Here is a 27251-nt window from a genome sequence, read left to right on the forward strand (position 1 = left end):
ATCAGCTTAATTTAAATTCTAATTTAAAGTAATTTAATCTGGATTTGCATTGCTGTCGAGTGGTGATGCTGGGAAATAAAGTGAGACTTTGATATGATGGGTGGCTTTCAAGAAAGCTTCTTCTAACTGTGTTCCATATCGAAATAATTCATTTTTGTTTGTTTACATCTTTTGTGTACTTAACTTAAACCATAAGACATAGGAGTAGAAATAGGCCATTTCAACCCATCTAGTTTGCTTTGCCATTCAATAAGACTATGGCTGATCCAATAATCCTCAACTCCACTTTTCTGCCTATTCCCCATTACCCATGTTTCCATACAGATTAAAAATCTGTCTACTTCAGTTCTGAATATACTTAATGATTCAGCCTCAACAGCCCTCTGTGGTAAAGAATTCCACAGATTCACAACCTTCCGAGAGGGAAGAAATTCCTCCTCATCTCTTTTTTAAATGTGCCCCCTTATTCTGAGATTATACCCCCGTTCCTAGACTCTCCCATGGAGGCAAACTACCTCTCCGCATCTACCCTGTCAAATCCTGAAAGAATTTTGTATGTTTCAATAAGGTTGCTTCCCATACTTCTTTATTCCAATGAATTCAGGCCCAACCTACTCAATTTCTCCTGATAAGATAGTCCCTTCATACCTAGTAATAGCTGAATGAACCTTCTCTGGACTGTCTCCAATGCTGATATATCTTTCCTTAGATAAGGAACCCAAAATGGTTCACAGTATCCTTGCTGTGGTCTGAATAGTGCTTTGTACAATTTTAGCAAACCTCCCTATTTTATGTTCCATTTTCTTTGAAATAAAGGCTAACATTACCTTCCCTACTGCCTGCTCAACTTGAATGCTAGCTTTTTGTGATTCATATATAAGGACTTCCAAATCCCTCTGTCCTGTTGCTTTCTGGAGTTTTTCTCCATTTAACTAATATTCAGCCCTTCTACACTTCCTGCCAAAGTGCATGACCTTACATTTTCCTACATTATATTCCATCTGCCACGTTTTTGCCTACCCACTTAACCTGTGCATGTTCCTCTGCAGACTCTTTGTGGCATCCTCACCACTTGCAGTCCTATCTATTTTTGTATCATCTGCAAACTTAGTGATTGTACATTAGCATTTCTCAACCAAATCGTTAATTTCTCTTCTGTTGCACATGAAACTCTGCAACCTTGTGTAACTATGTGTCAGTGAATGAACATATACATGTTTTTTATATATATATATATATATATATATATATAATATATATATCCTGTAGTACCATCATCTGAGAACAAAATATTAACAAAATATTGAATGGGAGGAAGACTACATAGAGACAGTTGAAACCAAAGTTAAAATATTGGAAAGCTAATACCTGCACCTTTCATCTGAATATGGACATTATGGCTTGTGGAAGAATAGATTAATGATGAAGCCTGCATTACATCTTTACTGACGAGAAATAAAGGTGTGGCCATGAAAAAAAGCAGGAATGGAAGTAATTTTTTTCAGAATTAGAGATCAATGATTTAAACATAGATGAAGGTTTGAAAAAAATATGTTAAAAAAATAATTTATTAACTTCTCATGAGGTGTGATCCAATTCTGATAAATTCAGGAAGAGTGAAGATAGTTCACACAACTAGAGAAATTCCATCTGGAAATTCCCCAATCTGTGCTGGCATTTAATTTATTAGACTGCACCAAAATATCATGTTTAGACAAACTTCTAGTTTTGAGAAGACTTAAATTTGCAGAAGGATACACAGCTAGAATAAATATCAGAGGCACTACCAAACTTTGTTGGAAAGCATTCATTTCCAGCCATGTTTATGGAACAAAGGGGACAATTGAAGATGGAAAAGAAAATGTTAATAGCTTGGTGAGACCATCTAATGTGTCCCCCTGTACAAGATGTCATATACATGGACTTTAGTAAGGCATTTGATAAGGTTCCCCATGGTAAACTAATGGAGAGAGTGAAGTCACATTGTGTGCAGTGTGTTCTTGCTACGTGGATAAAGAACTGGTTGAGCAACAGGAGACAGAGAATAGTAGTTGAAGGGAGTTTCTCGAAATAGAGAAAGGTGACCAGTGGTATTCCACAGGGATCAGTGCAGGGGCCACTGTTGTTTTTCGTATACATACATAATCTGGAAGAGGACATTGTTGGTCTTATCAGTAAGTTTGCAGATGACACGAAGATTGGTGGAGTAGCAGAAAGCATAGAGGACTGTCAAAGATTACAGGAGAATATAGATAGACTGGAGAGTTGGGCAGAGAAGTCGAAGATGGAGTTCAATCCAGGCAAATGTGAGGTGATGCATTTTGGGAAGTCTAATTCTAGATGCAACTATACTGTAAACGGAAGAATCTTGGGCAAAGTTGATGGGCAGAGAGATCTGGGAGTTCAGGTACATTATACCCTGAAGGTGACTGCACAGGTGAATAGAGTGGTCAAGAAGGCATATAGTATGCTTGCCTTCATCAGACAGGCTATTGAGTATAAGAGCTGGCAGGTCATGCTCAAATTGTACAAGACTTTGGTTCAGCCACATTTAGAATACTGTATACAGTTCTGGTTGCCATATTACCAAAAGGATGTGGATGCTTTGGACAGGGTGCAGAGAAGGTTTACGAGGATGTTGTCTGGTATGGAAGGTGCTAGCTATGAAGACAGGTTGAGTAGGTTAGGATTGTTTTATTAGATAAAAGGAGATTGAGGGGGTCCTGATTGAGGTCTACAAAATCATGAAGGGTATAGACAGGGTGGATAGAGGTATGCTTTTTCCCAGGGTGAGGGATTCAATAACAAGAATTTTAACTAAGAGAAATGAAGAAAGAAATGCTATGAGTATTTTGAAAAGTGAAGATAATTTAAGATTTTCAATGAAATAACTAATCCAAGACTTATTGGAGTGTATTCATTGGTGATTCAGGTGTAATTGTAAGTGCCATTACATCACGTACTGCCCCAAATAGAGATTCAAAGCTAAACAATGAAATGGAAGATTCAGAAGAAGATGTTGACAAGGGTATTTTTTGTATTGACAGAAGGTTTTAGTCCAGTGATGAATGTATTGAGAGCATAACCATTCAATTATGCAGTATTAGGCAGTAGATATATGTCTAAAGTGTGTGGAATAAATTGATTGAAATGCTTAGACTCTCTGAATAATAATGATTGGAATACAGTTAAGGAATTTCTGAGTTCTACTTGTTTCAGATTTAGGGATGATAACATCCTTAAAAAGTATAGCCATTTCTTATAAATTAGTCAGAGTCTTAGGCCATGGAAAGAGGCCCTTCAATCCATTATGTCTATGCTGGTCATTAAGCTCCTATCTACTCTCATCTCCTTTACCAGCATTTGGCCCATAGCTTTGTATGCCAAGGCACTTCAAGTGATCATCTAAAGAATTCTTAAATGTGGAGATGGTTTCCCCTCTACCAACTTTTGACTGAGTTCAAGATCTTCTTCCTTAAATCCCCTCTCAGCCTCCTGTTCTTTACCTTAAATTTATGCCCCCTGGTTATTGATCCCTTATTAAAGGGAAACATTTCTTCATGTCTTCTTTAAAGACTTTCATCCCCACATCTAGTTTGATACACCAATGCAATACTGAAAGAGTGCTTCGTTGTGAGAAGTGCTTTGAGCAAGTCCCTTGAACCAAGCACTTTCAGTCCTATCAGTTGAAGAAATCCAGTGGTACCACTTTGATTACCAGAGAAGCTCTCCCATACCTCTTGACCATTGTCTATCCTTCAGCCAACACCCAAAATAAGATTATCTGACTGTTGTCACATTGATGTTCATGGCACCCTGCAGTGGACAAACAGATTGCCACCTTTTTTATGTTACAGCAATGTCTACAATTCAGAACTAGATCATTGGCTGTAAAACACTATGGGATGTCCAAGAGTATGAAAGGTATAAATGCAAGTTTGTCCTTCTTTCACTTTGTTTGATAAGGATTTAGATCTTTATTTAAAACACAGCAACATTTAAACAAATGGAGTGAACAGATGGCATGTCTAGAAAGGTATTGGGAAACATATATTGAGACAAGTTTGATGGAATGACCTGGTGCTATGATATAATACTGAGTGACTCTAGTTCCATTATGAAAGGATTTTAATAAAGTACATATTAGATTATATGATGGTTATTTATTTTCAAATAACAATCGTTTTAAAGCTCAAAGAAAGTAGAATGCTAGGACTTAATTCCCAGTGATGGCTATGTTTTATATTTAGGAAGTTGTGATTTTTTTAATGATTTGTGATTCTGTTACTTACCAGTGAAACCAGTTGAAGGATTGCTTGGACTGCTGATTCCTGTAGGATTTCTTGCAGTGACAGAAATTTTGTATGTGGAACTGCAAGGAACGGGGAATTGGAAGAAAGTTCTGGCTGTCCAATATGAACGTAAGCTATACAAGGAGAATGGATCTTTTTCAATTTGTCCCTCTACATCTACTTCAAAGTCTTCTGCACAGTGACTGCTATTCCAGGAGACTTCTACGTCTTGTACATCATTATTGGCAGGGCTTAGTAAAACTTGAATGCCTTCTGGTATGCATGGTACTATGTAACATAAAGGATTAAATTACAGAATAAAATTAATTAAACAATCAATCTAGATTATATTTTCTTCAGATTACTAATCATGCATCAAATCTGAATTTATATAAAGCAAACTATAATTTGAACTTTTAATGACAAGCATTTTTTGCATAAAGTAGCATTTTTATAAAATAATGCTACAGTTAAGTTCAAGCAATATAATAATTGGTATTAGTAGAATGTTTACCTGTATCAACTTCATAAGAAGAATTAAGCATACTTGTGCAAATTCCATCATAAGCATAAACATAAATGTTGTACTTGGTGGCACACCTCAGATTTTGAATGTAACAGCTTGTGTTTGTTGTGTCACAATGAAGTAGATCTTCATCACTGGCATTTACAAATGCCATATAGGATATTGCAGTATCGCTATGACCCCATGACAGTAACATTGAGTCATTTGCACAGTCCACATCAACTTCAAGATATTCTGGAGTGCATGGTACTGGAAAATTGGAAAAGATTTGTTATTTCTTGAGAAAAAGCGAGCCACTGTAAATAGTGCCATAGCACAAGTCATAAGCCTATAATGATCAATTTTTACTTAAACTAAATCTTAGATTAATGATGCAGCTTACAGATATTTATGAATGCAATGCAATACTTTAATAAATTAGTGATCTAATTTCCTATTAAACAAGTAAAATAATTCTAAGTTTCTTTCAAAATTTGATTATTATGAATGAAAATGGTGGCTGGCAGCTATTTTTCTCTTTTCCTCTTTGTGACTTCAGAAATACCAATGGCCGAACATTGGTCTATAACATTGCACATGTTCACATTATCCACATAATTAACGAGTAGCTTAACTGGTTAAAGATGACACAACATTCTTGAATTTGGAATGCCCTAAAAGAAACATTGAAATATGAGGTGGAATTTTCTCCTTCCTGGTGTAGTGAAAGCAATAGAAAAATGTTTGGAAAATATAGCGAGATTGTAAAATCAGAATCTCAATGTGAGGAAAAAGAGTTCTGATTTTCTCTTTAAGTTTTAAGTGACAGCCTCAGAATTCTGCTACTTAGCAAGGTTATCCTACTTTATGCATTTACAGCTCACTAGTAACCCATTCCACCTCATTTGCGCGCCATTTCCTATTCTTGGTTGTAAAAGGGGGAGATGGGTTTGATAGGGTTCCTGATTCCTGATGAAGGGCTTTTGCCCGAAATGTCGATTTTCCTGCTCCTTTGATGCTGCCTGACCTGCTGTATTTTTCCAGCACCACTCTAATCTAAACCCCAAATTTCCTGTTCTTGCCAATCCATCATAAAAATATTACTATTTCCCTTCCCATTTCTATCGAACTAATAGAGCTTCCTTTCCCATGATGAATGCAACTCAAAATTACAAATGTGCATATCACAGCCATCAGAGGAGAACTAGCATTGTGCTTCAAAATGAAATGCCAATGAAATTGTAATTATTCTCTTAATTCCTGCTTTACAGTTTGTGTCTCCCTGCTCGCAGATATTACTGATATCTGTCTTCAATACTGCTTTGTGTCAACTGGCCAAAATACTGGTGAAAGCCATTCTCATACCACTCACAGCAAAATCTACACCAAAATCTTGTGTCCTCTATTAATATATATTAATGTGATAAATATTGCAAAGCTTTCACTTATGGAGGATAACTTTTTTTATTAAAAACATTAAGTTTTCATTATTAGTTCAAATAACAGAATAACGCTATCCAAGTAGAGCCAGTTACCTGCTTGCAAACTCTTTGCTGAACTTTCTGAACTGTTACACATCTCATTAACGGCTACTACTGTTAAGTTGTACAACTGCCCACATTGTAAGTCAAAGATTTCACAGGTTTCATCTCTTGCACTGCATGAATGTGTATCACTCTCAATTCCCACTGCAGTTGCAATATAGAAATTGCTCCCATTGTTCAGCTCCCATGATACCATTGCAGTATTTGCATCACAATCCACATAGGCAGAAATTATCTCTGAGATGCATGGTGCTGTAATTATTTGGAAGGAGAAAGACACGTTTAACATTATTCATCACAAAATTCTTAGAGAAATTAGAACTCTGATAATATTGCGATAATGTAAATGATCATCTAAAAATGTTAATTCAAATGAATTTTTAAAGAGTAAAATAAATCTTACATACTTGCACATTATTCATAACTTGCTGCCACAGAAATTGTAAATACCTGAATATTTTATTGCACTTTTACATCTGACATGAATTTTCATCTACCTCATTTCCTGGTACATTTGCATTATGTTACACTGACATTGGCATTTTTAAAACATCTTTGGAAGATTTAAAGGAGAATGCTAGATATTAAAAAGTTTAATGGTAAATCAGGAATCATACTAAAATCTAAAGCTGAAATGAACGTTAATCAAAACGAGAGACTGAAGGAAATATGGACTGGCAGCAAGACAGATTTTTTTTAGATTAGATTCCCTACAGTGTGGAATTAGGCCCTTCGGCCCAACAAGGACCTACACACTAACCCTCCGAAGAGCAACCCACCCAGACCCATTCTCCCTGACTAATGCACCTAACACTATGGGCAATTTAGCATGGCCAATTCACCTAACCTGCACATCGTTGGACTGTGGGAGGAAACCGGAGCACCCGGAAGAAACCCACGCAGACATGGGTAGAATTTGAAGAAATGTTTTAATCATGTAGATAGAAGTACTCGATTAGACTATTAAAGGACTTGTGGTGTAGAAATAAAATCATTTAATAGTGGAAATGTAAGATGGTGTTTTTAATGAGTCTTCACAAAGACTACCTGATGGAATTATTTTTAGCTCAGAAATCAACAAGATCTGGAAAGTACACTTTTACTTTCCCGTCAACACTTACAAAATATTTAAATGTAAGAATGTTTCCCCTAGTTTCATGGGTAATAAGTCAAAGGAAGATTGGATGATTCCCTGAAGTTTACAATTTCCCTTGAAACTTATACAGGACATTTGAGAAAGTCTATATTAGTAATAGATGTGACAATGAAGGGCCTTTTGTTTGCTTTTTTAAAACCTAAAAGTAGAATGGGTTCTAGTTTATGTAAATTTAAAATAGTTGCTATGAAGAGATGTGTTCTTTGCCTTAAAGCCATACACCTAGCCATTTAAGTTTTCTTTTGATGAACGTGATTTAGCTTAAGAAGTGAGGTGAAATGATAATAGTTTGTGTCATGCTCTTTTTCAAGTGTGTGATTTTTGGAAGAATGCAGTACTTGAGTACTTTTTATTCTTTTCCAAACAGTTAATGTGAATTGCAGACATTGTAAGAATAAAAGGGTTGAGATTCCAGAAGAGGTGTATTCACAATCTCAAAACTGAAAACATAGGAGAGCAAATAGAACTTTCAATCACAAAAGCAAAATGCCATGAATACTGGAAATCTAAAACAACAGAAAATGCAATAATTATTCAGCAGGTCAGGCAGCATCCATGAGGAGAAAAATAGTGGTAATGTTTTAGACATAAATTCAGAATTTGGGAAAATATTACCACTCTTAAGTAGGAGATGTTAAAAATACTAACACATTACACAAAAACGATTAGAACACCAAAGGCTGTTCCAGTGAAATTGGGGAAAGTACTTTAAATGAAATCAAAATACAGGGTTGTCAGACCAAAGATGTCAACAACATAGATGATAATTCCAATTGTGAAATCACTGCCAGAAGTCTTTCAATATGAATTTAATTTGCACCAGGCATAATATCTGAATGAAATTTTCAGAATTAAGAAAATAAAATGTAGAGAGTGATACCTGCATGTATATTCACCACTGCACTCTGGGGGCTTTTGCAGAAGTTGTCCGCTGCTAGAACAGAGATTGTGTAATATTCACCACACTGCAGGTCTGGGATTTGAGCCTTTGTGTCACTAGTGTTGAATAAAGCAGTGATCTTTTCACTGTCTCGAGCAGTCACAATGTAAAACTTTGCTCCATCTGTGTTATCCCATGAGAAAGATACAGCATTTGAATCACAATTCAGCTCAGCTTTTAGATTCTCAGGAATACATGGTGCTGGTGAGAAAATACAAATAATGTTCAAACCACATTCTTCATCCTGTAAACGCTTGGAACAAATAAATATAAATTTATTCCCATAGATTTTATTATTGGATATTATGCAAGAATTAACAGCATTACCAGTTTGAGTTTGTACAGAAGTACTTGAAATGCCATTCCGACTATAGCTCATTGTTGTTACAGTTATGTTATAGGGCTGTCCACAGTGTAAATCCTGAATTTCATAGCGTGTCTCTGTTGTGTTGTGTGAGTGTGTATCTCCATCACTGCCTTCTGCAGTTACCTCGTAAGAGACCGCTCCATCTGTCTGACCCCATGATACCACTGCTCTATTAGAATTACAGTCCACGTTCACAATGACTTCATCAGGGGCACACGGAGCTGTGGAAAAGGTGAAGTGAACATTGATGTCCAAAGAGGTTATGTTAAAAAAAGCCTTATAGTTAAATGACCCTTGCCAAACTTAAATATCATCATTAAAGCTGCCAGCACTATACCCACATTGTAATCACACAAAATGCAGATGTTGTGTTTTAGGGCAACCAAATTTAAGCTCAAGATTCTGGGCCATTGTGGTCTGTCCCCACTTTTACTGCTAAGTTTTCCAATTTTTTTCCTTAATTTTAATCTTATGGATTAATGATAACAGACAAATGGTTGAACACAACGATGCTGATTGCAAAATCCTCAGTTTCTTTCTGGTAATCATCATGAGTGAAGGTTGCTGAGGTGCAGCCTGAATGGGGATGTAATCAGTGAAGCATCAGATGCAGTGCTTCCACTTTCTACATGAGCATCCTCCAACCCCTCTGCAGAACGGCAGCTCCAGGGTAGCAGATTGGCACATGTACTGTTCAGTGAAGTTGGCAGGACAGTAGTTTTGTGTCCCACTTTACTTTTGGCTTCTGAAAGGTGGCTAATTAAGCTGACATGGTGGTGGCTGTAACTGTCAGGGCCTCACTTCATATTAATACAAGACAGCTTTGTTTTGTAGCTACTAATTGTCATTACCTCTGTCTGTTCACCATTAAAATAAGGAGGTCAGAAATTCATCAGACTTGGTTAGACATTATACTGAGGTTGAACTGTTCGTCCGTATGCTGTCTTGCCAATAAAACTTTAAACATGCATCTGTCACATCGGTTTTGGTTGAAAGATCTCACAGCACTAGTTTTTGAAGAGTTGCAAATTGTTTCATTTGGGAGCTTTCTTACTAACATTGTTTCAATAGGTTAATTTGATTTAATTGTTTCTCTCAGAGATCCTTGATTTTCAGAGATCCATCAGTGACTGTGTATTGAGTTATAGACCTAAGCTCTGGAATTACTTCTCTAAACATTTTGGCTTCCCTAGATCTTTCTGCTCCTTTAAAAGGCAGTTTAAAAACTATTTTATCAGCAAACCCTTGACAGTAAACCCATTACATCTTCTTGGCTGGGTGTCACATTTGTTGCATACTGTTCCATTATGTCCTATGGGAAGTTTAATGTTAATGGTGCACTGTATGTTCAAACTATTGGTGTTTGGGAGACTGTGTTGTGATCAATCTGATTGCTCTGTTTACATATATGACACTGAGGACCACTGTTCAAAAACAATCCCTTTATGACAAAGTGTTTGAAAGTAACTAAAAGTGTTTTATGAAGGCAAAAGTTATTGCCTTTCTATATTACCTGTCCAAATTTCATAACTGGAGCTTTGGATGCTGCTGCAATTGTTACCAAACGCACGGACAGAGATGTTGTATATTTGGCTGCAGTGGAGATCTGGGATGAAACAATTTGTTTCAGATGTACTGCAGGTAGCTGTGTGTCCATCACTCCCCTCGGCTGTTGCAGTGTATGAGACTGTGAGATTGCTTGGCTCCCACGTTACAGAGGCTGTGACAGCGTCAATATCAACTTGTATATTCTGAGGGGGGCAGGGTGCTATTGAAGGAGGATAGAGAAATGAAAAGTCACAAATTAGTGATATGAGTAAAAAGGTCTAATTGTTCCCTGGCTCTGAATCGCAATAAATAGCCACCTACTGGAGATTGTCCAGAGAATTCAAGATGAACTATAAATTGTGTTTGGGTCATTTGTATACAGGTTTCTAAAGAAGTTGAGAGGAAAAGAAAGAAAAACAAGAGAGCCCAGTGGTCATTCATGAGATGTTCTAAAGCTGGTGGTCACAAATTCAGAGACTGGAGCATTTAAACTCACAGCTCACAACAGCACTTGCCACTGTATCAGTTTAACATTTCCCACACATTTGAAAGTTCTGTACGGAGATCCAAGATGGCGGCGACTCAGCAAGTCTGAGTCTATAGTGCTCCTCCCAAGACCTAGGCAAAGTGGGCCACCCTCCTCCTCCACACTCATCAAATCAATTAAAAATAGTTTTTACTTAATGTAATTAGTGGTTTAGTACTAAATTTATACAGTTCAGTCTCCTGTAAAAATGACTAGGGGGAAAGGAGCCCGCAGTTCTCAGCAGGCAGGAGCCCCTCCCCCACCCTCCCCAGCTGCAGCAGAGGCGTCCGCAGCTGCCCCGGGGGACTTACCTTTGGTGGCCTGCCTCGCAGAAATAATTTCCAAACTTGATGCGAAGATCGATGCTTTCATAGAAGAGTCCCAAAGTCGGTGGAACTCATTCTTGGCCGCGCGACAAAAGCACAGCCGAGACATCGAAGAAATTGAATGCAGAGTCGGAGGGGCGGAGCTAAAGGCTGCGACCTCCGAGGCCATTGCAGAATCAGCCGTGGATCGGGTCCGGACTCTCGAGCAGCAAGTCCGGACCTTAGAGAATTACACTGACAACCTCGAGAATCGAGGTCGTCGAAAAAATATTCGTTTGCTGGGCCTTCCCAAACAGGAAGAGGGCGGCCAGCTTACAAGGTTCATTGAACAGTGGCTTCCGCAGTTATTGAATCTGGAGGCTGGATCAGGCCAGGTAAGGGTAGAATGGGCCTACCGGGTTGCAATACATGGGCTCAGCTTGAACCAGCGCCCCTGCCCGGTCCTGTTCCAGCTGCAGAGCTATAAGGTGAGGCAGATGCTACTGGAAGCCTCCAGAAATCTTGGGAAAGATCCCCAAGCCATGACTTATAAATGATCCAAGATTATGTTATTTCAGGACTTTTCCCCAGCTTTGGTCCAAAAGAGGAAGGCGTTTGATGAAGCAAAGAAGCGTTTAAGGGATTTAAACATTCAATACTCCTTGCGCTACCCAGCTATACTACACTTTAGCCATGAAGGGTCCATGTATAACTTCGGATCACCGGAGAAGGCCAAGGAACGTTTGGACTCTCTTCGACAAATTATAAGAGTTAATTGATGTTGTTTTGCCCTACCCCAACCCCGGTTTACCCCCCTTTTTTTTCCTTTCATTATCTTACTGTTTAATATTATCTCCGGGGGTTGGGAAGAAGGGTTTATTTATTCATTCTTTACTTAGTGATTTCCTTTTCCCTCCTTTTTCTTAATATATATATAGGCCAGGGGGTCTAGTTAATGTAGATGGGGGGAAGGTGGCTACCGTATCTTATTTTATCTTTGTCCTTGGAGCGGGGTTGTTTTCCCCTGTGATTTTGTATTAATATATTTAATTATTATTTGCTGAGACAGTAATTTTATAGTCATATATGTTCATATATGGTATTAACATTACCAAATATATCCAGGTGTTGGTGTGGGTGGGGGGAGGTGGGGGATAGGGTACTCACTGTTAGTTCTAGTGCAGTAGTATACTTGAATTTTCTTTATCCTATCATGGGGTGCCTGGGTCAAGGGTAGGGCACTGGTTGGGAGAGGCTATGATGGGTTTTTTTGGAAAGGAAGTGATGCCCCCTGGGAATAAGGGGGAACATCTCCATTTAAATACATTTTATACTTTTTTTACTATTTAGAAATAGTTTTTTTTATTATAATGGTCTGAATGTACTAAAGAGCTTTTATTTTCGTGAATTTTATATGCTCTATGCTTGGGATGTTTTGGATAAATACGGGTTTTGTTGTGATGTGATGTTAACACATTCCGAATATGTATTTCACTGCTCAATTTATGTGTTATCCGTTGGAATTTTTTTTTCTCTTGAATAATGTAAGAATTTTAATGATACACTCTGGTTAGTTGTAAGTTAGATGAGTAGTTAGTTGAGTTTTGCTTTTTTTTTTCTCTTGGTATTTCTTTTTTTCTTGTTTGATAGATTTTGGTTATCATTTATTTCAGATTCAACTGTATATCAGTGTTTATGCTTGGGTCTTTTTTTTAGTTTTCTTTTGTAAACTTGTTAAAACATGTTAAAATTTTCAATAAAACTATCTTTTAAAAAAAAAGAAAGTTCTGTACAACGTTTACCTGTTTCAGTTTCAAAAATGGAAGTGTTTACACTCTGACAAGAACCATCCATTGCTTTGACAGTGATCAAATACATTTGACTGCAGTGCAGGTCCACAAATTCACAGCTTGTCTCTGTTGTGTTACACTGTGTTACATGTCCAGCTTCTCCGTTTGCAATTGTCACGTACCACAGTGCACCATCACTCTTCTCCCAGGTCACCATCATATTCTTGGTCTCACAGTTTAGTTTGGTGTCAATATTCTGAGGTGCACATGGGGCTGCAAAATACGGAAACACAAACTAGCTGTGGATGGGCAAAATACTGCAACATTTCTGTGTTTCTGTTGTTAGACTTTAGGCAGTTGTACTTACATTATTTAATACTGAATGACAACGTGAAAAGTTGCTGATGGAATGCACTAAATAATCCCTCCAGGCCAAGTCCCTTTGTTGGCTGTCTGCATCTGTCAACTGCAGTCATTAATTTATATGTACATTGTGATTCCTTATCCTAAAAATTGATGTAAGTAGCTTCTGAATTTAATGAAGATTTGTATCACTCAAAACACCAACATTTCCCAAATCTAATATAACGTTACTTCAATTCTTGATCAGTAGCTAACTTTCCTATTCCAGTTTATAAAGGGGCAAGTTCTTTGCAAGAAGTATTTTTAAAGCGCCTCAGACCCTCAATTAAGAAACATCTGATTTTGTATCAAAGACTTACCAGTACTTAATTTAAATACAGAGCTTTCTGAAGCATCGCATACACCATCCAATGCTGTGAGAGTTACATTGTACATCTGTCCACAGTGTAGACTGGTTATTTGACACTGTCTGTTGGCTGTATCACATGATGCTGTGTGGCCATCACTTGCTTCTGCTGTTGCAGAGTATGACACTGCACCTTTAATGTGGGCCCATGACACAGAAGCATCGTTTGTGTTACAGTCCAGCTGCACATCGAGATTCTGTGGGATGCACGATACTGAAAAGAACAAAAATACTTGAAACAGCACTTGCCCAGGAGCTGCTTTTATCTGTAGAATTATCTTATAACTGATGTAAATGTATCTGAGATTTTCTTTGGAGAACAGTAATTTGGACAGCACAATCATCAGTGTAAGTGAGATTGATGAAGTTCTCTTTCAGTTACCTGTTTTCATGGTGATAGAAGGACTTTCAGCAGAGTCACAATAATTATCATGTGCACGGACTGTGATGGTGTAAGTCTCTCCACAGTTTAGCTCAGTGATATCACACATTGTTTGATTAGCACTGCATTGTTGGACATTGCTCCCTTGTGCAGTCGCAATGTATGAAATTGCACCTTCACTTAACTCCCATGAGACTGACGTATATCCAGCATCACAGTTCATATGAGCATCAACATTCTGTGGCGTACATGGCACTGCAAAACAATCATTTGTAAATATTACCTCCTGGAGAAGTAGTGAGTCACAAAACCATCTATAAGGTGCAAAAACCTTAATTTTCCAACTAATCTGTAATGTTAATACATTTTTTGTCTGTACTGTTTTGATTGGCCAATTTATGGGGTACAATGATAGTTTCCTTTGATGCCAATGCCTTGTTATACCCAGGTTTAAAAATATTTAACGCACCGATTGTCAGAACCACCAGCCCTCCCCCCCCCCCCATCCTGGGTACAGAGAACAGACTTTCACAGAACAATATTAGCAAACAAACTGCTCTACTACAGAGGTGGGGTTGGGCAGAGGATGGATGTCCTGGCAGAGAATGAAGTAAGTGTGGTTGTACATCAGGGAGGAGCAGTAAGGAATGAGAGGTGGAAATACAATGGAATGCGGTTTTTGCTTTGGAAGAAGAGGTGGCATTATGACTTCAGGAAATATAGTTGCAGTAAAGAAATTAATTCTACTGCAAATGTTTTCTCTTTATCCATTTTCAAATTCTGCATTGTAAATTCTTGCCCAGAATTACCTGTTTTAATTGTAACAGCGGAGCTTTGAGAGCTGTTACATTCCATGCGGATTGCCTGTACAGTTAAATAATAGTTGAATCCACAATACACATCAGAGATCTCACATTCAGTCCCAGTAGTGTAGCATGATGCCCAATGGTCATTGTTTCCTTGTGCTGTTACAAGGTAGGACTCTGTACCATTGCTGGGATCCCAAAACACTGACACATTATTACTTTCACAATTGATGTGAGCAACTACCTTCTGTGGGACACAAGGCACTGCAAACAGAAGAATCCTTGAATTGAAATAGGTTCAATGCAATCTAGATATAACCAAAAGTTACATAATATTGAAAACTAACTAATGTGGGAAAATGTGGCATACAATTTGTGCAACAAGTACTCTCAGAAGAATATGATAAAATGTAAATAAATTGTTTTTAGCGCTGTTCAAAGGTTAAATGGTGTCTGTGGTAACTCTTAAAACTCTCTTGTAATGACCCAATCACCTATTGCCTATTATATTGATGCTTATGGTAATTCATCTTGTGGCCAACCCAATTGTCAGAGAGTTTGAGTCCTTCTATTTTTCATATTAATGCCTAAGAGAAACACACAGCTAAATCAACAACTGACTATAAAATTCAACTGAAAAATATGTTTCAATGAATGCTAAAACAATGCTGAAAGGGAGCCCAAAAATAGAAAATGTGGATAAAAGGCACTGGTTCTGAATGTATTCAGATGTCTAAATGCCAGCTGGGTAAAGACTCTAATTTCTAGTAATGTACTGAATTCCAGACAGTTTTATATCTTAATATGAGATATACAACATGCATGAGAGGCAACATAATTAGTGTTAAATATCTTAACATGTAAAATATGTTGTAGAATTTGTAAATGAACAGTTCAATAACATTATGTGATTTCTAAATGTTCTTGACTTTGGTGGACTATGGTCTGTTAATATTCATAGGAATATAAAAAAGGTTTTACCTGTTTGAATTTCGAAAGATGGACTTGGTAAACTGGTACAACTCCCATCCATTGCTAATATCATTATACTGTATATCTGACCACATGGGAGATCTATGATCTCACACTCTAGTTCTTCTGTTGCATTGCAGGAATACCAATCTCCTTCCATTCCTTCTGCAATTGCAATGTAGCTTACTGCACCATTACTTGGTTCCCATGATACCGATGCTGTGTGTGTTGCACACTCCAAAGAAGCACTTACAGTCTGTGGACTGCAAGGTGCTGAAGATTATCAGAGAAATAAGATGGAAAGAGACAATCACCTTTTTAGTTAAATTTCACAATATGAGTTTGTTAGAAGTATTCTAAAATAATTCTCCTAGCTCCAATGGAAAAGAGCCATGTGCAGGATCAGTGAAACTCTAAAACTTAAAATATCTTATCTGGTTCATGTATAAAATATGTGATAATCATTTCATACGCCAGAGCTCACCTTGTTACATCCCGTTGTTTCTACAATTTTTGAATAGAAATAAACTTTGTTGGAACTTTAATGCCAGTTGTGGAAAAGTTATTAGATTCCATGTCTGGAGATAATATTAGTGAATATTTTTGAAATAATAGGTTAATTACGGACCATTAACTTGGATTTGGTAAAGACATTTTAATGCTTAATTATTTTAATTATTAGATAAAGGAAATGTAATGACTGTGGAGTGTGCAGATTTTTGGAAGGTGCTCGATAATGTGTCCAACAGAGGTTAGTAAACTGATCCATATGGTATAAAAGGAAATGAAGCAATATGAACAGAAAGTTTACAAAAGTGACAAGATTGGATGTAATGCTAGTTTTAGACCCCTGCTGATTTGATTCTCCATTTAAGTAAATCGAGTAATCTGGGATGGGCTATAAAATTAGCACAAATGCTGAAATACCTGGAGAACCTCAGCGGGTCTGATGTTGAATGGTGACAGTGGACAGAAGGGAGGTCTCCTTTTGCCATCTCTGGGAAACAAGACCTCCCACAATTCCTGAAGGGACTCTGGCACACACAGGCTGTCTGGAGGAAAATATCGAACAGTGAGACCATTCCTTGTCTTTGGTCAGCTATTGTGCATGAGACAGCAGCAGCTCCAGGGATCAACAAATTGAACAGGGCACAAAATATGAGATTTGGCAAACAGTTAGTAAAACTCTTAGGGACTCCAGCAAGATGTATGTTGGCTAGAAGGGAAATTGTGTGTCATAAAATATGGAAGAGTAGTGAGGTGATATATCTTAAGAGGATAAATAAGTATTGACAGTACACACTTAACAGAAACTATTGAAAGATTTGGTTTAATAGAGGAGCTGTGGCATTATTGGTGTAGATTGTATTGAATGTCAATACAGTACATTATTGTACGATATGTTAATTAAAGTTGCAAGAGCATTGCTGCGTTTGTTAAATTAGATACTATATAAATCAATAAATCAAGGAATTACCTGTTTGAATTTCAACAATTGAACTCTGAGATTGGTTGCATGTGCTGTCAGATGCTATGACATACACAGAATATAACTGGCCACAAAGTAACACGGGTGTTCGACACCATGTTTCTGATGTGCTGCATGATGTGATGTTGCCATCAGGTCCTTCAGCAATGGCAGTGTACCACAGAGCACCACTGCTATGGTCCCATGAGACCAAGGCTGCGTTTAGCTTGCAATCCAGTCTTACTTCCACATTCTGTGGGGCACAAGCGACTGGAAATGACATTGAAAGTTAGAATGATCAGAGAAAAACAGATTCAAACCACATGTGTAACTTGAAATAATTAAAGGTATGGATACATTTCAAAATAGCCATCATTCCCGCTGGAGCATATAATTTAATAATCTAAGTGAGTAGAAAGTTGAAGCACACAGACAATTATTCCCACAATCTACGCATGAATGTCAACCTGCCTTGATCTATACCATTATAGCCTAAGCATGTGACTATCCAATTGTATGTAGAAACTTAATTATACTCTAAAAGGCAAGCATTTTATAAAGGATAAAGTGCTTCAAAGAACTTTAAAGCGTTGAATTGGTTTTCATGAATGAGAATTGTTTTTGCTTGGAGGAGTCACCAATAAGCAGTCTGAGCTCTGAGTTATTTCATCTCACTAAAGGTCCTGACAGTTGCACAGGATTGATACAGAGCGTGTAAAAACATGGGTGAGCAGCATGGGTTGACATGAATTAGCACTACGTTGGTGGGGCTAGTGAATGGGTAAAGGGAAATATTTGGCATGCAGAATATAATTTATGGAAGTGAGTGATACCTGAATGTACATTCACCACTGCACTCTGGGGGCTTTTGCAGATGTCGTCCGCTGCAAGAACAGAGATTGTGTAATATTCACCACACTGCAGGTCAGAGAATTGAGTCTTTGTGTCACTGGTGTTGAATGAAGCAATGACCTTTTGACTATCTTGAGCAGTCACAATGTAATACATTGCTCCATCAGCCACATCCCATGAGAAGAACACAGCATTTGAACTACAATTCAGCTCGGCTTTCAGATTCTCAGGAATACACGGTGCTGGTGAGAAAATACAAACAAACATTAATTCACGATCTCCATCCTGTAAACACTTAGACCAACTAAATATAATACTAATAACACAGTAGATGTTAATTAAGTAATAGCAACATTACCAGTTTGAGTTTGTACAGAAGTACTTGAAATGCCATTCCGACTATAACTCAATGTTGTTACAGTTATCTTATAGTACTGTCCACAGTGTAAATCCTGAATTTCATAGCGTGTCTCTGTTGTGTTTAGTGAGTGTGTATCTCCATCATTGCCTTCTGCAGTTACCTCGTAAGAGACCGCTCTGTCAGTCTGACCCCATGATACCACTGCTCTATTAGAATTACAGTCCATATTCACAATGACTTCATCAGGGGCACATGGAGCTGTGGAAAAGACATCAACATTAACATTAATGTTACTTGATTGTACATGAGAGAAATAATTTTGTACATATTTATCTTTACTAACAGAGCTTCAGAATTAAGTAATCTCAGTAAAACAGTCACCACCACACTTTACTTTGAAATGACATAAATCAGATATTATAAGTTTTGGTAACCAAATTTCAGCTCAGGCCTGGGTCAATGTAATTTCTAGTTAGTAAAACCAAGTCTTTTCTGTAAATGTTAGATCTTTGCACTAATGATACCAGATGAACCCACTAGAATACTGATTTAAAAACCTCTAGTTTATTGCTGGTCTCACAGTGTGTGAAGTTTGCTGATGTGCTGGCTGCATGGGGATATGACCAGTGGAACATGGGACTAAAATCCTCCCATTAGTTGAAAGTTCTCCTCCTCTCTCTACAAAGATCACCCTCCCCTCCGATCTATCACCTTTATCCCCACCTCCATCCACCTACTACACTCCCAGTTACCTTCCCACAGCCCCACCCCCTCCCATTTATCTCTCCATCTCCTAGGCTCCCAGCCTCATTCCTGATGCAGGGCTTTTGCGCGATTCATCGATTTTCCTGCTCCTCAGAGATTGCCTGACCTGCTGTGCTTTTCCAGCACCACATTTTTGACTAAAGTTCTCCCATTGTCTACAGTAAAACCTGGAACCTCACTGTAGGACGGCATGTCTGAATAAATTGGCTGCTCAGTTTGTCTATTCATCCAAAATAATATCTTTACTGTGAAGACTTTTCAGTTGGCCTGAGCTGATAAAAACATTTATATAAAGTCAAATTTACTTTATTCAATATTACCTGTCCAAATTTCATAACTGGAGCTTTGAATACTGCTGCAGTTGTCACCAAATGCAAGGACAGAGATGTTGTATATTTGGCTGCAGTGGAGATCTGGGATGAAACAGTTTGTTTCAGATGTACTGCAGGTGGCTGTGTGTCCATCACTCCCCTCGGCTGTTGCAGTGTATGAGACTGTGAGATTGCTTGGCTCCCATGTTACAGAGGCTGTGACAGCGTCAATATCAGTTTGTATATTCTGAGGGGGGCAGGGTGCTTTTGGGAGGTGGAAAGAGAAATGTGATGTCACAAATTAGTGATATCAGTAAAAAGATCCAAAGATGAGCATAGGGACGTAGGTAAAGGAGTAGCTCATTTCATCCTTGCTGTGGTAATCAATTAGATTAAATTACTTACAGTGTGGAAACAGGCCCTTCGGCCCAACAAGTCCACACCGACCCGCCGAAGCGCACCCACCCAGACTCATTCCCCTACATTTATCCCTGCACCTAACACTACGGGCAATTTAGCATGGTCAATTCACCTAACCTGCACATTTTCGGACTGTGGGAGGAAACCGGAGCAAACCCACGCAGACACGGGGAGAATGTGCAAACTCCACACAGTCAGTTGCCTGAGGCAGGAATTGAACCCGGGTCTCTGACGCTGTGAGGCAGCAGTGCTAACCACTGTGCCACCGTGCCGCCCATTAGATTGCAGTTGATCTGTAGTTTTTTAAAAGATTTGTTCATGGGATGAGGGCATCGTTGGCTTGGCTAGCATTTATTGCCCCACATCTAATTGCCCAGTGAACAGTTGGGTGTCAACTACATTGCTGTGGGGCTGGAATCATATAATGATGGCAGTTTTCTTCCCTAAAAGACATTAGTGAACCAGCTGGATTTTTCCAATACTTGACAATTGAGTCATGGTCATCATTAGACTTGCCATTCCAGATATTTATTGAATTTAAATTCCACCAACTGCCTTGGTGAGTCTCGAACCTGGGTTCCCAGAACATTACCTGGGATCTTTGGATTAACAGTCCAGCAATACTGCCACTAGGCCATTGCCTCCCCTTAACCAGCTTAACCATTTATCTGTATATTGGTTCAATTCATATAAATGTTCAATATCTTGAAGTGCCAGGAGACAGCAAAGAGTGACAAATATCCCAGTGGCTGAAGGCTTGAGAACCACATGTCACTGATTCATACTGGTTGGCAAAACAATAGCATGAGAAACCTTGTTATCCAGCAAGTGGTTAGGGGTTGGGATGTGCTACCTTAGAATGTGGTAGTAGGAGATTGGACGATTATCTAAGGAAAATAAATCAGATGATTATCTAAGGAAAAAAAATGCAAGATACTTACAAATTTTCAGGGCAGTGGGGCTATAGGTGCTGCTGCTGGAGAGCCAGCAAGGAATGGCCTCCTCTGTGTCATAGCTAATCTATGATTCTAGCCCTGATTGCTGAATTTAAACTCTATTCATTTGAGTTTTGAACACATTATTAACATTCTTGGGAGAGCAAATTGCAGTTTTCACTATCATTTATGTGGATCAATAATTTCTGACATCATTCTTGAATTACCTAATTCTATTTTTACATCCATACCCTGTGATTGCAACTATTCTCCAACTGGCACCCTCAACCACTCCCAGCAGAGAAAATAACTTTTCTGTATCTATCCTTTCGAACAATTTAATCATTTAAACACCCTTTATTGTCCCTTAATCTGGGGGGGAATACAAGTTCTGTGAGCCCTGGTATCATGCTGGTGAATCTGAATTGCCTCAATATACCCTGCCTGTGATACAAAACCTCGAATTGACCACAATATTTGAGAAAACTTTTAAAAAGAGAATTAAACAAATCAAGAAATTCCCGACTCCTTTGTAATCCAGCAGCTTTGAAATGATGATCAATATTCCACTACCTAGAGGAGATTGATTAAAGATGAGAAGGGAAAGATTTAAAAGGGACTGGACAGGGATCATCTGCATGTAGTGGATGGTGCTTGTATGGAATGTGCTGCCAGAGGAGGTGATGGAGATTCGTTCAATTATAATATTTAAAAAGCATCTGGATGGGTACATGAGCCCGGATAGCTCAGTCGGTTAGAGCATCAGACTTTTGTGGGCGGCACGGTAGCACAGTGGTTAGTACTGCTGCCTCACAGCACCAGAGGCCCGGGTTCAATTCCCACCTCAGGCAACTCTCTGTGTGGAGTTTGTACATTCTCCCCGGGTTTGCTCCGGTTTCCTCCCACAGTCCAAAAATGTGCAGGTCAGGTGAATTGGCCATGCTAAATTGCCCGTAGTGTTAGGTGTAGGGGAATGGGTCTTGGTGGGTTGCGCGTTGGCGCGGACTTGTTGGGCCGAAGGGCCTGTTTCCACATTGTAAGTAATCTAATCTAATAGAGAGGGAAATAGGCCAGATGCTGTTAAATGGACTGGATCAGTTTAAGATATCTGGTCGCCATAGACAAGTTGGACTGAAGGGTCTGTTTCTGTGCTGTATAACTCTATGACAATATTTATTTGTAACTGTCCCTTTATTCCTGTTTGTATACCTGGACCTGAACTTCTATATTTCTCTGCTTCATCAAAGTTCCCGTTCTCACCTTTAAGAAATTACCCTCCATGTTTGTCGTTCTTGATTGCAAGATGGATAACCTCGCACTGAACATTTTCAGCCACAGCTTTGCTCCGTGGTTACCTCTAATACTGAATCAGTGAGTAAAGACCTATTGAAGATAGCCCCACTAGATGTGCATCAGCTACATTTCCATCCAGAAGCAAAATATTCAATAATTTCTGATTGGGGCTTTTGTTTTAATAAATTCCAGAGAGATTGCTCACATGGAAGGGAAGAAGTGAAAAATGTCTTCCTCAATTTTTCAAACAGAGCCTTGTGGTTGCTAAGACAAATTGTTAATGTTAATAACTGGACAGAAACCTGAGGCCAGTACATTCCAACTCTCCATTAAAGAGGTCAGCACACAGAGGAAAACAAGTGGATCTTAACATTCTGAATTACTACTAAGAGCTTGTTGAATCTCAGAACTCACAACAGCACATGTGTAAATTCAGAAAAGTCTGTAGAACTGTTACCTGTTTCAGTTTCAAAAATGGATGTGTTTACACTCTGACAAGAACCATCCATTGCTTTGACAGTGATCAAGTATGTTTGACTACAATGCAGGTCCATGAATTCACAGCTTGTCTCTGTTGTGTTACACTGTGTTTCGTGTCCATCTTCTCCGTCTGCAATTATAACGTACCACAGTGCTCCATCACTCTTCTCCCAGGTCACCGTCGTATTCTTGGTTTCACAATTTAGTTTGGTGTCAATATTCTGAGGTTCACATGGGGCTGCAAAACACCGAAACACGATCTAGCCCTGGTTAAGCAATGAATATCTGCAATCCAAACTCTTCAAAATGGAAAGTAACAATAATTGCAATTTTGCTCAGAACTATACTTAACTCTTTTATGCACTTCATTTTAATAAATAAAATTTTGTAACATATTTGACTGCATCCCTTTCAAATTCACTGTCTCATTTCATCCTACATCAGAAAATATCTCCAGTTCCTTATTGCACTTTTCAGTCCCTGGTTTTCCAATTCCAGATAATTTTCTTCCATTCCTCCTTGTCTCCCCTAGTACCCAATAGTTCCACCCTATGGTTGCCGATCAAGTTTTCAGATATCACAAACTGGTTGTGTGGAATTTATTTAAACTTGAAACCTCTCTACCTATCCTCAACAAGCTCCTTAAAACCCAGATGTTGCACTTTAATTTCAATCCCAACTTCAATCACACCTTCTCCCAATTCCTACGATAAAATAAAGAGCTGCATATGCGGGAGATCAGAAACAAAACCAGAAATTGCTGGCAAAACTCAGCAGGTCGGACAGCATCTGATCAAGAGTCACCGGATTTAAAACATTAACTGCTTTCTTCCCAGATGCTGCCAAATCTGCTGAGATTAACCAGCAATTTCTGTTTTTGTTTCTTCCAATTGTTGTTCAGTTTTCAGATTCTCTTCCTAATGAGGTGTTTTGAAATGAGTTACTATATAAATGAAGATGTTGTTGTGAATTGGTCGTGTGACCTTTGAAACACTTAATTCCATACCAAAGACTTACCAGTACTGAATTTAAATACAGAGCTTTCTGAAGAGTCACAAACACCATCCAATGCTGTGAGAGTTACATTGTACATCTGTCCACAGTGTAGATTGGTTATTTGACACTGTCTGTTGGCTGTATCACATGATGCTGTGTGGCCATCACTTGCTTCTGCTGTTGCAGAGTATGACACTGCACCTTTAGTGTGGGCCCATGACACAGAAGCATCGTTTGTGTTACAGTCCAGCTGCACATCGAGATTCTGTGGGATGCACGATACTGAAAAGAACAAAAATATTTGAAAGAGCACTTACCCAGGAGCTGCTTTTATCTGCAGAATTATCTTCTGATTGATGTAAATGTATCTGAGATTTTATTTGGAGAACAGTAATTTGGACAGCGCAAACATTAGTGTGAGTGAGATTGATGAAGAACTTAGTAATACCGTACAGAGAACTCGAGTTCTCTATCAGTTACCTGTTTTCATGGTGACAGAAGGACTTTCAGCAGAGTCACAATAGTCATCGTGTGCAAGGACTGTGATATTGTAAGTTTCTCCACAGTTGAGCTCAGTGATATCACACATTGTTTGATTAGCACTGCAATGTTGGACATTGCTCCCTTCTGCAATTGCAATGTATGAAATTGCACCTTCACTTAACTCCCATGAGACTGACGTATATCCAGCATCACAGTTCACATGAGCATCAACATTCTGTGGGATACATGGCACTGCAAAGTGAAAATTCATAAAGACCATCAAATAGAAACATTGATACATTTGACTATTTATTAATATAAAGCTACAATATTTAAATACATGTATATATTTTAGAATATTGCATTATAAGTTCTTTGTCAGAATTACCTGTTTTAATTGTAACAGCAGAGCTCTGAGAGCTGTTACACTCCATGCGGATTGCCTGTACTGTTATATAATAGCTGAATCCACAGTACACATCGGAGATCTCACATTCAGTCCCTGTTGTCTTGCATGAGGCCCAATGGTCATTGTTTCCTTGTGCAGTTACAAGGTAGGACTCTGTACCATTGCTGGGATCCCAAAACACTGACACATTATTATTTTCACAGTTGACGTGAGCAACCACATTCTGTGGGACACAAGGCACTGCAGACAAGAGAAAACAGAGAATAGAATTCTTAATCTGTAACGTAGTAAGTCATGTTGAGTTTGCACTGATAGTGGCATGTCTGCCTTCATATTGGCGAACAGGAACCTTTTATTAACTAATTAAGTACATGCAGAGTTTTGTCAGTGAGACATTCCTAGAACTACACTGGCTTGGACCTCATTTCAGATTTTAGATGTGCCTGGTTGTCTGTAGACAACACTCATGATGTCTCCCTTTGATAAGCATAATGAGACATAATCATTATTCGACAGACCGTAGGTTTAACATTTCACTTATATTTCCATAGCTGCATTATATCAGAAATTATGATGACGATGGTATATGACTATCGAAATTACTCTTGCAAGGAGTCAATAGCAAAACTAGCCATCTGGTACAAAATTGGCTTGAAGATAGGAGACAGAGGGTCAGTGTAGGATTGATTTTTGGACTGGAGGCCTGTGGCAAGTGGTATGCTGCAAGGATGAGTGCTGGGTCCACTGCTTGTGGTCATTTATATAAAAGATTTGGATGTGAATATAGGAGGAAAGGTTAGTAAATTTGCAGATGACACTAAAATTGGGGGTGCAGTGGACACTGAAGAAGGTTACCTCAGAGTACAATGGGACCTTGATTAGATGGGCCAAGGAATTTAATTCAGATAAATGTGAGGTGCTGCATTTGGAAAGTTAAATCACGGCAGGACTTATTCGCTTCATGGTAGAGTCCTGGGGAGTGTTGCTGAACAAAGAGACCTTGGGGTGCAGGTTCATACTTCCTTGAAACTGGAGTCGCAGATAAGCAGGGTAGTGAAGAATGCATTTGGTACACTTGCCTTTATTGGTCAATGCATTGAGTATAGGAATTGGAAGACCATGTTGCAGCTGGACAGAACATTGGTTCGGCCACTTTTGGCATACTGTGTGCAATTCTGGTGTCCCTCCTATAGAAATATGTGTTTGGAGTGTTTAAGCCATAGGGAGAGGAGAATAGGTGGAGGGTATTTTCCCTGGATAATCAGAGGCTGAGGGATGAGCTTGGAGAAGTATATAAAATCATGAGGAGCATGAATAGGGTGAATAGCCAAAGTCTTTTTTCTAGGGTGGAAGAGTCCAAAAGTGGATGGCATAGGTTTAAGTTGAGAGGGGACAAATTTAAAAGGAACCTAAAGGGCAATCTTTCAAGCAGAGGGTGGTATGTGTATGGAATGAGCTGCTAAAGGAACTGGTGGAGGGTGATGCAAATACACCATTTAAAAGGCATCTGAATGGGTACATGAATAGAAAGGGTTTCGAGGGATATGGATCAAATGCCGACAAATGGGACTAGATTAATCCAGGATAATCCATGGTGGCATGGTTAAGTTGAACTGAAGGGTTTGTTTCAGTGCTGTACAACTCTATGACTCTATCAAAGGGCTGACTGATTTCCTTTGGAGTTACAACCATTCTAGGATTCTAACATGCTGGGGTGCATTACCAAATGAAAGTGAATTCTGCAACAGAGGGTCTAGAACATAGATCACTACCTACCATTATTAAAATGTCGATGGTTGATTTCGTAACTAAGATTAATAGTGAAATTAGCAATACACAGAATATGTGACAATGTTTTTTTAAATATACAATTTTGCATTGCTATACTAATTGCAGTTCTTAATATCATTTAGGGACTTTATTCTGCTTATTTTCATCAAAACCAAAGGTTTTACCTGTTTGAATTTCATAAGGTGGACTTGGTAAACTGGCACAACTCCCATCCATTGCTAATATTGTAATACTATACATCTGACCACATGGGAGGTCTACAATCTCACACTCTAGTTCTTCTGTTGTGTTGCATGAATACCTGTCCCCTTCCATTCCTTCTGCAATTGCAAAGTAGTTCACTGCACCATCACTCTGCTCCCACAATACTGACGTTGTGTGTGTTGCACACTCCAAAGAAGCACTTACAGTGTGGGGACTGCAAGGGGCTGAAGATTATCAGAGAAACAAGATGGATTAAGGCTGAAGCTTTTTTTAACATAGGCTTATGATTGTGCACATGCATATTGAATTTGAAATGATTTATAATTAATGTAAATGTAATTGTTTCTGTTAACATAAAAAGGGTCTATGTCCAGGAATAATAACGCAACAAAATTAAAAACTTCATATTTGGCTAATAAGGAAATTACATGCTGCATGATAATGTCTTCTTGACTAGCAAATAACAACATTAAGTGCATCTAATCTTAATTGTCACATTCTTTGCACACGCGGGTATTTCAGTCGTATTGCTGCAGTTGTTACCTAATAACATTAGAAAATGGAGTAGGCCAATTGATGTC

General features: G+C 38.5%; 1 protein-coding gene across 3 annotated transcripts in view; it reads right to left on the reverse strand.

The window, feature by feature from the left end:
* The window catches only part of fndc7rs1 (fibronectin type III domain containing 7, related sequence 1), a 136020-nt gene that overhangs the window by 11811 nt on the left and 96958 nt on the right, over positions 1-27251 (reverse strand). For all 3 annotated transcript variants that reach the window (XM_087990794.1, XM_043700160.2, XM_087990793.1), the window contains 20 exons: positions 26631-26894; positions 24655-24915; positions 24264-24518; positions 23805-24065; positions 22765-23025; positions 19669-19923; positions 18581-18841; positions 18204-18464; positions 17380-17640; positions 15912-16175; positions 14934-15194; positions 14125-14379; positions 13696-13956; positions 12986-13246; positions 10318-10572; positions 8765-9025; positions 8378-8638; positions 6333-6593; positions 4807-5067; positions 4293-4580 (listed from right to left, as the gene is read on the reverse strand). In XM_087990794.1, the coding sequence (XP_087846920.1) occupies positions 4293-4580; positions 4807-5067; positions 6333-6593; positions 8378-8638; positions 8765-9025; positions 10318-10572; positions 12986-13246; positions 13696-13956; positions 14125-14379; positions 14934-15194; positions 15912-16175; positions 17380-17640; positions 18204-18464; positions 18581-18841; positions 19669-19923; positions 22765-23025; positions 23805-24065; positions 24264-24518; positions 24655-24915; positions 26631-26894 (5229 nt within the window). The remainder of the gene's footprint in view (positions 1-4292; positions 4581-4806; positions 5068-6332; positions 6594-8377; positions 8639-8764; positions 9026-10317; positions 10573-12985; positions 13247-13695; positions 13957-14124; positions 14380-14933; positions 15195-15911; positions 16176-17379; positions 17641-18203; positions 18465-18580; positions 18842-19668; positions 19924-22764; positions 23026-23804; positions 24066-24263; positions 24519-24654; positions 24916-26630; positions 26895-27251) is intronic.

The sequence above is a fragment of the Chiloscyllium plagiosum genome, unplaced genomic scaffold, assembly GCF_037043375.1.
Source record: "Chiloscyllium plagiosum isolate Xiang-an unplaced genomic scaffold, Cpla_swu_hap1 HiC_scaffold_9, whole genome shotgun sequence".
NCBI lineage: Eukaryota > Metazoa > Chordata > Chondrichthyes > Orectolobiformes > Hemiscylliidae > Chiloscyllium > Chiloscyllium plagiosum.